This window comes from Lichenostomus cassidix, chromosome 4 (genome assembly GCF_008360975.1).
Source record: "Lichenostomus cassidix isolate B80296 chromosome 4, HeHo_3.0, whole genome shotgun sequence".
Lineage (NCBI taxonomy): Eukaryota > Metazoa > Chordata > Aves > Passeriformes > Meliphagidae > Lichenostomus > Lichenostomus cassidix.
The window spans coordinates 55,952,915-55,966,907 of record NC_139484.1 but is presented as its reverse complement, the minus strand read 5'-3'; the positions used below and the strand labels follow the sequence as shown (position 1 = coordinate 55,966,907).

The window sequence follows — 13,993 nt, the reverse complement described above, 5'->3', positions numbered from 1 at the left end:
CTGCAACAGGCAGCCCAGGGAAGTCGTGGAGTCTCCTTGGCTGGAGATTCAAAATCCACCTGGACGTGTTCCTGTGTGGGCTGCTCCAGCTGACCCTGCCTTGGCAGGGAGGTCGGACGGGCTGATGTGCAGCGGTCTCTTCTCGCCCGGCCGCTCCGTGCTGCCCGCGCGTTCGCTGCCCTCAGCCGGCCCGGCTGCCCGAGCCCCGAGCTCGCTGCCCTCAGCCGGCCCGGCTGCCCGAGCCCCGAGCCCCCTGCCCTCAGCCGGCCCGGCTGCCCGAGCCCCGAGCCCCCTGCCCTCAGCCGGCTCGGCTGCCCGAGCCCCGAGCCCCCTGCCCTCAGCCGGCCCGGCCGCCCCAGCCCGCCGCCCTCAGCCGGCCCGGCTGCCCGGCCCTGCTGCCCTCAGCGGGTGGAGCGCTGCCAGACCCGCCCCCCCCCGGCGCATGCGCGGCCGCGGCTGCCGCCATGGCAGGCGCGCTGGGCGGGATGTTCAGCTCGCAGCCCCCGGGGCCGCCGCCGCCAGGGCCGCCCGGCCCGCCCGGCCTCATCCCGCCGCCCGCGGGGCCGCGCAACCCCAACAACACGCTGGTGGACGAGCTGGAAGCGTCCTTCGAGGTGAGGGGGGCGGCCGCGGGCGGGCGCTGCCATGCCGGGCCCCCGCAGGCGCTCAGCGCGGTGCTTCCTTCTCCCGCAGGCCTGCTTCGCCTCGCTGGTGAGCCAGGACTACGTGAACGGCACGGACCAGGAGGAGATCCGCACCGGTGAGCCCGGGGGAGGAGCGGGGCGGAACGCTGCTCAGAGCTGTGGCAGGAGAGAAACCCAGCCGGCAATGGTCCGGTGGGAAGGTCTGAGTGTGCCGCTTGCCTGCTGAGGCTGGCTGGGGTTATACTGCGTGCAGCGAAATGCGTGTTGCAGACCCCATGGAGGTGATGTGATGCATTCGGATCTGTGTGAAGCAGTACCAGGAGGTGGGAAAGGCCAGGCCAGGCTGCTCGCTTCGGGGCTTGAGTGACGCACCTCTGTGGAGGCGGAATAAATATGGTATGAACAGGAGCTTGAAAAGCAGCCCTTGACTACTCCTTAGAAGTGCACTTGCCCCTGCAAATTATTTGGAGCTTTATTCAAGAAGTGGCGTTTCAAAATCGGCATAAATGCTTTTCAAAACTTTCTGGATATTTGGTGATGTTCATGTGTTGGCATGGAACAGCTTTTACTGCCTAAACAGTAGTGTGTAAAATATGAAGGCATAATATTCTCCTCAATATGTGCATATTTTAGAACCCTACACTGAGCTTGTTGCTTAGGCACGCAGAAATATTTTCTTTATTCAACTAAGTTCCGTTGATTATTTATTACTCCTTGTCGTTGTCAGAAATATAATAAAACCTGGGAGGAGGCGTTGCTGTCCTGCACTTATAAAAGAAGTTATAAGTTTGCAAAGCAGTATCTTACACAGAGACTTAATGCACATACTGGTTTTATAAATATGTCATTTTAGATATTCTGAAGATTTTCATTATTGAAAGTACTGTGAAAAGTGGTTTTACTAGACCACTACCATTACTAGCCTGAAATCTTTTTTTTTTAATCTGTTCTTTCAATATTGTTCTATGTCTAGGTGTTGATCAGTGCATCCAAAAGTTTCTGGATGTTGCAAGACAGACTGAATGCTTTTTTCTACAAAAAAGATTGCAGCTATCAGTCCAGAAACCAGAACAAGTAATTAAAGAGGTATGTTAATTTACCTGTCTTGTGCTACATCAGATAAGGTATGTACCTTAATCACCCTGTTCACATTAATTTTGGGTTTCTTAACATGATGCTGTACCTTGAGTTGGTAGAACTTGACTGTTACCATAATACTCCCGTGAACCTGGAGAAGCTGGATGCTGCTCTGTGGAGTATTGGAACACAGCTGGTAATTCATTGGAAGAGACAAACTAATTAGTCAGATTTTGCTGGGAGTGATGATCTCTGAAATACATGACCTTGGTGAACGGCACTAGTGCATTCACAGTGATTTCCCTTTGTATCATTAGACACTTTTCCATTATTCCATTTTTCCACTGTAAGATCAGCTTGAAAATTCAAAGTCTAAAAAAGTTACATGCTCCTTATGTGAGGCTGTTATTCTCAGGAATACTGTCTATTTACTAATTCATTACTTTTTCATTCACAGGATGTTTCAGAATTAAGAAATGAATTGCAGAGAAAAGAAGCATTAATTCAGAAGCATTTGAGTAAGCTGAGACACTGGCAACAAGTCCTGGAAGACATCAGTGTACAGCACAAAAAGCCTGCAGAAATGCCTCAAGGTCCATTAGCTTACCTGGAACAAGCATCTGCGAATATTCCTGCTCCAATGAAGCAAACATAATCTTCAGTTTTACACAGCTCAATATTTTAAAAGCAATGGTGTTCTTTGTATGCTTTTTGTATAATGTACTTTCTACTGCAAATATAGTTAAAACAAGCCAAATAAATTGTCTTCTTTTTCTTTTATTGCAGGAGTATGGATTGGTTTTATGTTTCAATGGAAAATATTCAGAGTTGCTGTTCAGGGTCATTCTGGTAGAAGTGTGTCTCCCAGAATGCATCCTGTTCCTTCTAGAGAGGGTAGCCCTTGCATTCCCTTCTGTCATTTTGGTACGATCAAAATACTTGCAAATATTAGTGTTTGATTTTACTGGAATATTTAAATGTTAATTATCAATGAGTACCACTGCAGGAACACCCTTAGAATCATCTCTAAGAAGGTCAGATCACTTTTTGTTTTATTTTTAAGTCACTTGTCATTCTCCATCAGACTTGGCTCACCTCGTGGAAGGTATCTTGGGATATACAAAAATTTGGTTCTTACAGGATGAATTGAAATGGAAAAATGCACACAAAAAGGTGGGATATGTAATGCAGGGCTAATATTACTGATGTTCTGTCTCTCAGGCTACTGTAGAGGTGGTACAAAATACCTACCCCCAAAGTAAAGAGCACTTATTGTGGAGGTAGGGTCACCAGCACTGTCCACTATACAGAATTAGCTTCTATTGCAGTGCTCTATTTAATAAGCTAAATATAGCCAAAAATATTTTAGAGGTAGAAATGGTAAAAGAGTTCTGTCTGTGTATTACTGAGCAACAAATTTAATTCATCCATATAACCAGGAAAACTACTTTTCTATACATAATTTTTGGGGGGCAGATTTAACTAATTATTTGTTGTAACCATAGAAATAAGAATGCCTAATTGTGTATTGAAATTTCTAGTGTTCTTGGGGCAGAGTCAATGAAAAATAACAAAAACAGTCCAGTACATTTCCATGCTCACCGATACCAAGGCACCCTTCAGTGTTACTGTACACTATTTAATCTCTTTCTGATTACAAGTATGAAGAGTGCCTTTTTGCAAAATCTAATGCCAGAGTCACTTTTCCAACCAAGCAGTTCCTCGTGGAAAAAATCCCAAATACTGGGATGAAAAATACTCGCCGGTAGAAGTGTTCTGCTCTTCCTTCCACCTGTGAGATGCAGTGGTTGTTTTTTGTGAAGTGTTTGCATCTCTTGGTGCAGCTCTTGCTGGCTGTTGCATGTAAGAAGAGATTAGGCTGGACATGGAAATTTTTTTTAGGTAGCTGGGCCCTGCTGGTTGAAATTAAATGGGGATTCAAACTGTACAGCAATTGAAGAGGAACTATCATCTGTGTTAAATACCAGGCTCCTGGTTGTGCGTTTTCCTGCCTTTCATGCTTAATTACCCAAGAGTAAACTTCTTTGTGGGTTCTTTCCTCCCAGCAATGAGTTAGCGTGATCTGATAAATGTAGTCATTCCCCCATTTTGCACTTAGGTGGGCACAAAACTATTATTGAGATAACAGGTACATGTAGTTGCCATTCCTCTGGAACTCAGTGTATGAGTCTGACTCACTTCAGCAAGACATAGCACTCTATCCAATTTCTATGTTTTTCAAAAATGTACAAGCTTTAATGTTCATACTTACACATCATCCCAATTTATCAGGCTGATACATATATTGAAATTCAATGGGAATATTACACAGCAATGCTGACTATACAAAACAGTTTATAAAGCAAAACAGAAATTATTTCTAAACCAGCCTGCTATAAACATGCTATTTTTGAAGGTGTACCACATGCTGTACAGCTTAAGATTCATTTAACAAAAAGCATGAAAAACTTTTAAAATTACATTATTATATGCAGAACTTACTTTAAACAGCTGATGAAGCAAATCTATAAATGTACAGAAGTAAGATCTTTTTTCAGCTGGTGCCAAATTGTCAGGAGGTATCAGAGTCCAAATTGCATATTTAATGAAATTGTGGAGGAGTATAGCCTCTTGATTAAAAAGTCTTTTCACATAACAGTATGCAGACTCCTTCTTCATTTTTTACAGAAGTTGTTAAAAATGCATTTTTCTGAAATTCATGCCTTATAACTCCATAGTTATTAAGATGTAAGAGAGTGCAGGTATTCCTAACTGTTTACTTAGAAATTACTCATTTTTGACTCCTTTCCTTAAATCATCTACTGGATTATAATTCCTGAAAAGCAAACAGGAATGACTTTTATAGTAATTCTGAGAAGTACGGAAATAGTTTGCTTTAAAATGAAAAATACTTAGTAAACCATTCTTGATGCTGAGGGTCTTGTTTTTGGTCATCTTTGGTTTGTGGTGGTTCATTGCCATGTGTCCTGTGTAAACAAATAAGCATTACCATCACTGATCTACTAACTCACAATCTTACTAATATGCAATAATTTTCCCAGAAGAAGTCATGATCCTATGAATGGTTCTGTGCTCCCATGAATGTATGAGGCCAAAAGGTGCCAGCTACAATTTTAGTGGGATCTGTGCCAGCCAGGTAACTGGACTAGCAGCACTGGTGGTAACATGAAGAAAAGCATGAAGCAGAGCTGAAAAGCTATGTAGAAATACTTGAACATAGTTCTTAACTTGACATGCCAGAAAATAAAACAAAAGGATGCTTAAAGAATATGAAGTCTTGAAAATCAGAGAATGGCAGCTGCAATTCACTCTTAAAATATGAAGTACAATTTATGCATTAAAAATGTTGGGTAAAAGTTCCATTTGAAACGGAAAGATTAATCTGAACACTAGCTGGCATTCATAATCAATCCTATTACATAGTCCTTGATTTCCCATCATTCAGGATTTTTTTAAACATATGATAGCAAGTAGGACTTGTGATTGACTGATTTGAAAGAATTAAGTGTGTAGCAACCAAGCTACCCTCACTCTCCCTGTGTGTTTGTTTTCCTTTAAAACAGAAATCCCATTTGTCTTGGCAGCCATCTGGCATGACACAGCATGTTTATATCTTTAAGATGTGGGAATTGCCAAACAGGATCCAAGCCTGTATCCCAGGTTGTTTTTGTCAGTAGTCAGCACCATCTGCCCCCAAGGAAAGAACTCTCTTGCACATAATTTACAGCATAACTGATCTCCACCAGGAGACAGAAAAGAAGGCTGGATTTTGTCCTGAAATACAGTGGTAAGGTTTGGGGACTTTTTAACCATATATTAGCTACATACATTTTTAACTATTTCTTGAAAAGAGAGTTCATGTCATAAAACATTGTTTAAATAACTCATAATTTTGAAGCATTTAAGCTCTTCAGAGGGAAAACAAAGAAGTTTATTAAAGTATCTGCTAATCAGTTCTTAAGTCTCTAACCTTTGCCAAATGATTAGTCTAGATTCATTCAAATATCTCCTAAAATAAAAATATGCCATCTAGATCTGCCAAGTGCAAGGTGAGGCAGCATAAATAAGATAGAAGACACATCCTTAATAGAACCACTGATAGATGCCACGTTCACAATTAACTACAGTGTTATTTAAATACTTACAAGTCCTTTTTAAAGGTTTGTTTGGGTTTTGGTTTGTTGTTGTTTTTGGGTTTTTTTTTTTGCTGTTTGTTTTGTTGGGGTTTTTTTGTTGTTTTGTTTTTTGTTGGTTGGTTTGGTTGTCTTTGTTTGGCTTTTTTTTTCTACCAGGAGGGATTGCAAGCATAAACTCTGCTGGGCAGGGATTACAGCCTACTTTTGCAGTAAAATTCTGTGTCTGTCTGCAGAAAACTGAACACATAGAGTTCACTGCACAGTAGGAACCTTACATCGTTGTGTATTTCCAAATGTCTAATGTGTTTGAATTGCCTACAAGATTCTAAATATTAATTCATTTATTGTCATACAAAATGGACAAATACCTGGTGGCAGCACTGCTGTCTGAGGACTGTGCTGATGGAGAGCCCACCCTGAGGCAGCCAGGACTCCGGTCTAAGCTTGTAGATTTTGTTATTTGAGGAGCACTTCTTTTTGATCTCAAGTCACAGCTCAAAAAGCTCTTTGCGTAGGAAGCCAAATTCGGAACACTGACAACACGACTGGGCACCTCAACCGTTTTCTTCTGCTGCTTTTTGTTGTAACAGAAAACTTCATTACTTACACATTCTTTACAATTTATACTATAAAACTTCAACAATACCTCATTCCCAAATGTCTTGTGGGGAACACCCAAATGGGAAGGTTTCTATCTTTTTCTATGGGCCTTTAAAATAAATTCTCAGGGTATGCTGTGAGTATCCATGGATTTTGTCATCCAATTAATACAACTTGTGTATTTGACCCTGAGATTTTAGACACATCAAGGTGCTTTCCACCAGCTTGACCTCTCTTCTTTCTATGGCTCTTTGTAGGCAGTATCATGCAGAGGGGCTGGCATGACAAAGAGCAGATACCAAGCAACCCAAACAGATGCATAATTTTCCTTGATGCATGCCATGTCCCAGTTACCAACTTCCAACTCTGCCAGCAATGACCATGCTTATCCCAGTAGAAGACTGATGTCGGAGTTCTAGTGTTTTATATTGGCTTAAACAACTGTTACCTATGCTGAATATATACTTCTACTGAATTTTTCTTATGCCCAGCAACTGACTGTGGGCGGGCTTACTGGAAAGAATTCTATTGAATAACATTATAATAAGAAATTGATAGCACTTTTATTGTCCTGGTTGCTTGTCTGATTCAAACAGTAATAAAAATGATCACAATTTGTGATTTTAACTGCACTGCCCATCTTACCTTCACGGAGGGAGTCAAGCATGCTGTTTTAGGGTTGAAAGAAAATGACCGATTCCTGTAAGATTCAGTGTTGGCTGAAAGTGAATGCTGACATTTTCTTCCTTCCTGAATGGAGACAAAGTTATGTGTATGGAAACATGTATTTGTTGGAAGCTGGTATGGAAAGATACATTTGTCAAGGTTTTCCAGAACAGAAACAACAGGTCTGAAGCAATGTGTTAAACACTGAATAGAGACTTCCAACAGATTCTAAAATACATATGTACATATAAAAGGCAATCTTACCACCAGCTGCTTGATAATCTCTTCTCTCTCACTTAATTTGTCTTGCAGACAGTTTATAAGGTGTGTATCTTCAGACCTGGACTCCCACTTCCTTGACTTTTCTTCTAATTCTTTAAGTCTGTACCAAAGAAAATGAAGACCAGAAAAAACTTCCTCAGATTAGGTTCAAGAGGCACTTGGGCTATACTCTGCCCAGACTTCCAAGGCTAAAATACAGGGACATAGCCAGGCCTTTCTGATAAAACAGCACTTTTTTAAATGGGCATCTGTACATGGTTTATGTAGAAGTATAGCATTTTCTGGAGTTCCAAAATAAATTGCCAGGGTTAATCCACAACACCTGTCCAGCGTAAAATGCAGCCCCTGTGTAAAATAGTAATGAGCTTGCACATGTTGCTAGTCTAGTTTCCTAAAGAAAAAAAAATCTATGTCACAGTATCTATACATATCTGTATCAATCTATTTGTTCTCTTTTCTGACCCAGCAACTTTAGAATCCTCAGAAATACTCAATTCCTGTAAATTTCATGATGAGAGGTTTGAATATACATGCTGCTTTAGTGAACCTGCTAAGTCAAAACCTGTAATCTGAGTTCAGCTTTTTAAATTCCTTTATCGGGGGAAAAGATTCAAATGCTAATTACATGTTCTTAGATATGGTGTGGAAACATACATTTGATTGACCATGAGAACACAAGTCATTATTTTATCAGCCAACTTCATGGATTTTGCTGCTTGAGAAACTGAATGCTATGAAGTTCACCTGCCCTAACCAGGACACATACTGAGAAATGTATTACAGAATACAAACCACCATTTTGTGGGGGTGTATTTTTATGTATGGGTAAACATTTTTGAGAGGACCACCCCCCACTCTTATCATCTTAGAGCTATCTCAGAGCTTAAATAAAAAGATAAATCTTTACATCTGAGAGGTTTAAAGTTTAGAGGCCTGCTTACATGCAAGGACCTCTGCTGCACAGTTGGGTTAAGTGAAAAGGACAAGGGATATATATAGTCACTGGGATTATTTCTGAGGGGTCTCTCCTGCACAGTCTGAAGCACCACATAACTAATTAACTCCACAGGGGGCTGTAAAGTGTGTTTACACAGGAAAGTGGGGGCTTGTCCTAAAAAATATTCAAGGGAGCGAGGATGAGGTTAAGTTTTACTCAAAAATGCTGCTCTGCTGAACAAAATTAAGTACAAGATCATGGATCAAGGCATCTAGTATTATCTGTGAAAAAGATAATTTTGCATTTCATAAATCTTCTAGAGCCTACACACAATTTTTAATTTAGCTTTGTAAAACTTCATGTATAGTACTGTGGATCAAACAGTATCCAAAATTTATTACAAAGCATCTGGGTCTTTTTGGCTTGCAAAGACAATACCTGTACACTTCTATTTTAATCCTCATGACATTTTACTTATGATTAATACAAAAATTGTACATATTAAGAATAACAAATTCAAACAGAACTCATTGCCAGCATGAGCTAGAGTTTATTTAAATTACTTACGCAGTTTCTAAGGAGAAAATCTTTGCTTGGAGATGTGCCTGAGTGCTGCTGAAATCAGATAATATATTTTCAATTTCCTTCTGGTGATCTTGTTTCAGTATGTCCAGTTCTTTTTTATGCTTGATATTGAGGTCTTCTACCAGTAGCCTTTCATTGGTATTAAAATATGTCTGAATTCCCATGTTTCAATACTAGTTTATTATCATTGATCAAAGCATGCGGTTTTGAGGTGTTGTCTTGACTGCAAAGGTAGTTAACAGGGCAAAGATCTGGCTCCTGCCTACTGATTTTAATTTGACATTTTGGTAGCAATCTGAGAAAAAATCTTAACACTGAAGAAGAGAAAAATTATTTTAAAAAGTACTTGAGCTTCACCCTTCAAGAAATGGAAGGTCTATTCTGTATAATGATGCTATTGATATTCTGTCTAGGATTAGTTTGTACATCAATCCTAATAATAAAACTTGAGAAAGTACCATAGAAACTTATTTGTATTAAGCAAAATGATGTTGAAATATCTGGGATTTTAAGATGAGGCTTTCATTATATATTTCACCACATCATGGCACCAGAAACATTTAACACTTCCTATCATCATCCTAAAACTTAAAAAAAAAGTGAAGAAATGTTGTTACAATGCTTTTAACTATAACATTTATCTTTTTCAGACAACATATTTTGAAAGATACTGCCATATGATTAACACCATAAACTGAAAACTAAAAAATGCCTAACATTTCCTCTAGCCTATTGCTTTCTAATACAAATCCCAAAAGCAACAGACATCTATTGAAGAATCACAGTTTAGTTTTTGTCTGCTAATGCTTTGTTAAACCTTGGAGAAACTTTTTCATTAATTCAATGGAGAGCCCGTGTTCTATGGTTTACTGATTAAAATACAGATGCTCAACTCAGCATATTAACAATTGTAATTTTCACAAAATATATTCAGTTTACCTTTTGTTTCTCCCTATTTTCTTTTTAATGTGTTCCCAAGCCTCTTTCACTTGTTTTTGAAAGGCTTCAGAAAAGGCCAAAAGGTTTCTCTCCTTGAGGTTAAGAGCACAGCCATGGATGTGACTGATTTGGCATTTAGCATAACATAAGAAGCAGAAGAATATGGGTAAAAAAGGGAGTAGAATCCCTGAAATGAATCTTCAGGAGTAAAATGTTCTTCTTCAGAACAGCCATTTTGGGACTTGTTCTCTCTTCCCATAAAAACACGTTTGTCTTCTCTCATCCTAATCCCTGTAAAAGCTTTCTGAACTGGAGGTGGATTTAACACAATTCAAGAGAATCAAAATGGGAATTATTACTTCAATCAGATTACTGGTTTCAATTACTTAGCAAGAGTAGAACTAGTAATTTTAACTAACTTGTTATAAAAAAAAATTCACATGCAAATAACAAGCCATTATCAGCTTTCAAATCAGAAAAGAAACTATGTGGCATAAGACAGGGTCACTATCGTTAAAAGTAAAAATAGCAGTTATTCTTATGCACCAATTTAACTATTCCTTTACAAATTATGAGTGCTGCAAAAGCAAAACAAGAGCCACAAGTTAAGGTTCCAGGTCTTCCATGGGTTAATTTCAGAGCAGCATGTATCAGGTGCCTAGGTCCACTCCAGTGCTTTGGTCCTAACTCCAGTTATTTGAAGGATTTCTCATTACATAATTTCCATTAATGCTTCCTTCTCAAATGCTTACTGCAGTAGAGCTACACAATTTATTGCCTGTAAAGAAAATCCTTCAGCCCAGCAGCCTTAGCATTTGAGGCCTTTTAGACCTCATTGCTGACACGTGAATAATTCTTCTCTTCATGAACAGAGGCTCTAAATTCCTTCAAGGTAGCTGGAGGGCATTGATGAAACTCTCTGGTTTGCAATTCTCTCTGTTGATCTTGCTTCAAAAGCTTGAAATGAAATTCACTTTGAAGTAACTCTCCAAAGAGTGCAATGGCAAAAAAAAAAAAAGTTTCTCATTCTTTAAATATCTACTGACTGGTAGACAGGAATAGAATTACTCTGGCTACTCTGACAGTCTGCAAAGAGACATTCTATCCACCGAGTGCTTTTCTCTAGACTATATGGGCCATAATTTTAAAGATTCCTTTAAGGGCACACTCTTCAGAAATCCTTTTATATATACAGCTTGTGTAGTTAGGGGCATACATTCTGCACCATTGCAAAAATGAATTGAAAGGTACCATGCACCAGATCCCTCAGTCTCTTTGCAGAGAATGTGTTGAGCATGTTCATCCAGAAATTTCAAAGGATTCAACAGCCATACAAATGCAGTGGGCAGTGAACCCAGTCTTGTCTCCTTTGCAAGCTGCACCAGGGGAAGTTTAGGTTGGGTATTAGGAAGGATTTCTCCAAAGGAAGGGTGATTAGACATTGGAATGGGCTGGTCAGAGGTATTTAAGGAAAGACTGGATGTGGCACCCAGTGCCATGGTCTAGTTGGCACGGTGGGATTGGTCATTGGTTGGACTCAATGATCTCAGAGGTCTTTTCCAACCTAATTGATCCTGGGATTCTGCACCTTTTCTGTACACAATTGGGAAAACCCATTTGCACCACATGTGTTGAGCCTGTGGCTACACCAAGACATGATCCACCTTCTACAAGACAGCCAAGACTACAAATCACCTGGCCCTTCCTGTGCCCTGACAGCATCTCACCGCACCAGGCTCACCATCAGCCCAGAGGCACTGTCAGTGTCTACTGCCATTGCCCTTACTTCCCCTGTGGAAAGCTGGCTGCTACAGCCAAAGCAAACTCTTACAGGGTGCATATGGTGTTCTTCAGAGTTAACAGTCCATTGGTTTCAGCTACAAAGAGTATGTATAAAAACCTGATATTTATTTCAGAGACTTTTATATTTTTTTAATAGTTCTTTAGTAAGTTTGGGATTTATGTCTTCCAGTGCCTTTCAAAGGCTGACATTATGCAGATTTTCTCAGGTCACTCCTGTGGGGATACACTAGACGTATTTTTCTGTGACATCTAATGAGCTCAAATGCATCTATTATGGCTGGAAGGAAAAGTGAAATTAACTACTGCTTTTGAAAAATTCCTAGTTTCTAAAATTAGTACCTTAGGAAATATTCTGACATGCATTACACTTGGAACACCACTCATGCAGGCATTATTGTTAAATCTTTAGATAGCACTGTCAAGTGTGAATTCAAGGCAAACCTTCTATGCTGTTTATCTCTGTCCTGAAACTGTGCAGCTTCTTGCTTCTGTGACTCCAACTCAGCACTGAGTAGCTCCATTGTGTCTTTCAAAAGTAAATTTTCTTTCTTGAGTTCAGAAATTTCACTCTGACATTTTCCCAGTTCATCATGAAGAGATCTGATCTGGCTTTGGCTACTTCCTTCCTAAGAAAAAGTCCACGTTTAGTTATTTACAGCCTCTTACTTTTCAATGTTAACATCTTGCTGGAACTATGTGCATTGAATTTTTGTGATTTGATTTTTCAATTATATGTGCCATGCTACATATGTGCAAAACAAAATCTGTGATTAAAATTGACAGTGGACTCAGGGCTGACACTTGAGATGGTGACAAGCATCAGCTGATAGGCATCAGCAGTTTATTAGCCCACGGTACAACCTTTTACACCCTTTTTCCACATGCATGACAGGTGCTCCTTTTTCCATTACAATTGATTAGCAAACTATCCACACAAGCCTCTTCTACTTGGTCATACATGTTCACATTCTCTGCTTCTTTTTCCTACAAAGTTGTTAATCTCTCTTGTTTAAGAACACAGCTGTAACTTATCTAGGTCTCGGCTGCACCTAGCCTGTTCCTATCTTCCCACACAAAATCTCCTGAATATATTCTGTGGTCTCCATAGTATTTATTTAATTGTAACATTCATTCATTTATTTCTGTTTTAGATGCAGATCCTTAATTGGAAAGAAAAATCCTGCTGATAGGGAAAAGATGATAAACATTTAAAATGAGACATGAAGGAAGAACCCATTCTATCTCTGTAAGAGATGGTACACTTTTATTATCATTGGAGAGAGAAATTTCATGGTATTGCTTTTGCTAAACACAACATGGCAATGAAGTACAAACTGGTCTCTTGCCTGTTGCTTCTTCAGTGTCCTCACACTCCTCAGCTCCATTTGTAGTTCTTCTATTTGTTTCTTTAGGTTTGTGCATGATGTCTGTTGCTCAGAGAGTTCTGTTCTTAGAGATCCTAGTAACAGTCAGACAGACAATCAATTAGGCAGTCAGAGGCCAGCTGGATGGGGAAGGCAGATATAAAGAATGTAGATGAAAACATTAATACACTATATTTTGCTTTGTTTCTCAACTCCTTCTCCTATTACTAGAGCGGTAACTCAGTTGAGTAATAGTAAGATGATAAGGAGCTACAATAACAATGATTCTGTGTCAGAGAGGGAATTCTGTGGCAGTTGTATTGCAGATTACATGATCACAATTGCTTCTTCTAATCTAGAACTTTGCTGGAGCACCCCTGAGCTTCCCTGTTAATTCCACTGGTGCTCTATAGAGGGCCATAAGGCAGACTGAGGATAGCTCCAGTTATGTTAGAGAAGAACACTTATGTAAGCTCATCTCTCATTTGCTACAACTTTTGTGTCTATTGGGTACAAGTTTTGGGATGGATCAAGCACAAGAAGAATGAAGTTTTTTTCTGTTGTCTCCCTACGATTTTTCTTGAGGAAGAGAATCTATCTATTGAATGTAAAAACTTTAGAGAGCAAGAAAACTTTCTAGCAAATTTTAATTACTCGAGAAAAAAAACAAAGAAGAAAATTCAGTTTGTACTTAAAATACTTTCAAATTATTCTTTAATTAAAAAACATTTTGTAGATGAACTTTAATAACCTGAGATTAAAACTGGAGATATTACCTGTCTTCCTACTGCAATGTTCTGTTTAGTTCTGAACAGCTTAGGGCACTTTCAAAACTGACTAAACAATACATAGGGAGCAACTGATCTCCACTGCTGAACAGACTTGAAGCACATATAATAATTCTTCTAAACATAGAAAAAAAGAGTAAAGTCATACAAA

The 13,993-nt window shown here is 39.5% G+C and overlaps 2 protein-coding genes across 8 annotated transcripts in view; one reads left to right on the top strand and one right to left on the bottom strand.

Moving 5' to 3' along the window:
- Positions 1 to 433: 433 nt before the first annotated feature.
- On the top strand, positions 434 to 2,506 carry MED28 (mediator complex subunit 28). The gene is made up of 4 exons (XM_085059276.1): positions 434 to 614; positions 694 to 760; positions 1,618 to 1,730; positions 2,179 to 2,506. The coding sequence occupies exons 1-4, from the start codon at positions 465 to 467 to the stop codon at positions 2,374 to 2,376; spliced, it is 528 nt and encodes a 175-aa protein (XP_084915402.1). The 5' UTR covers positions 434 to 464; the 3' UTR covers positions 2,377 to 2,506.
- Positions 2,507 to 3,947: 1,441 nt separating this feature from the next.
- FAM184B (family with sequence similarity 184 member B) overlaps positions 3,948 to 13,993 on the bottom strand; it is a 39,073-nt gene continuing 29,027 nt past the window's right edge. For 2 of the 7 annotated variants that reach the window (XM_085059268.1, XM_085059274.1), the window contains 7 exons: positions 13,037 to 13,149; positions 12,132 to 12,316; positions 8,931 to 8,978; positions 7,409 to 7,526; positions 7,124 to 7,228; positions 6,247 to 6,452; positions 3,948 to 4,708 (listed from right to left, as the gene is read on the bottom strand). In XM_085059268.1, the coding sequence (XP_084915394.1) occupies positions 4,618 to 4,708; positions 6,247 to 6,452; positions 7,124 to 7,228; positions 7,409 to 7,526; positions 8,931 to 8,978; positions 12,132 to 12,316; positions 13,037 to 13,149 (866 nt within the window). In that variant the 3' untranslated portion in view covers positions 3,948 to 4,617. Of the gene's footprint in view, positions 4,709 to 6,246; positions 7,229 to 7,408; positions 7,527 to 8,930; positions 9,078 to 12,131; positions 12,317 to 13,036; positions 13,150 to 13,993 lie in introns of those variants that run through there. The other 5 variants (XM_085059275.1, XM_085059269.1, XM_085059271.1 and 2 more) reach the window with 5 other exon arrangements.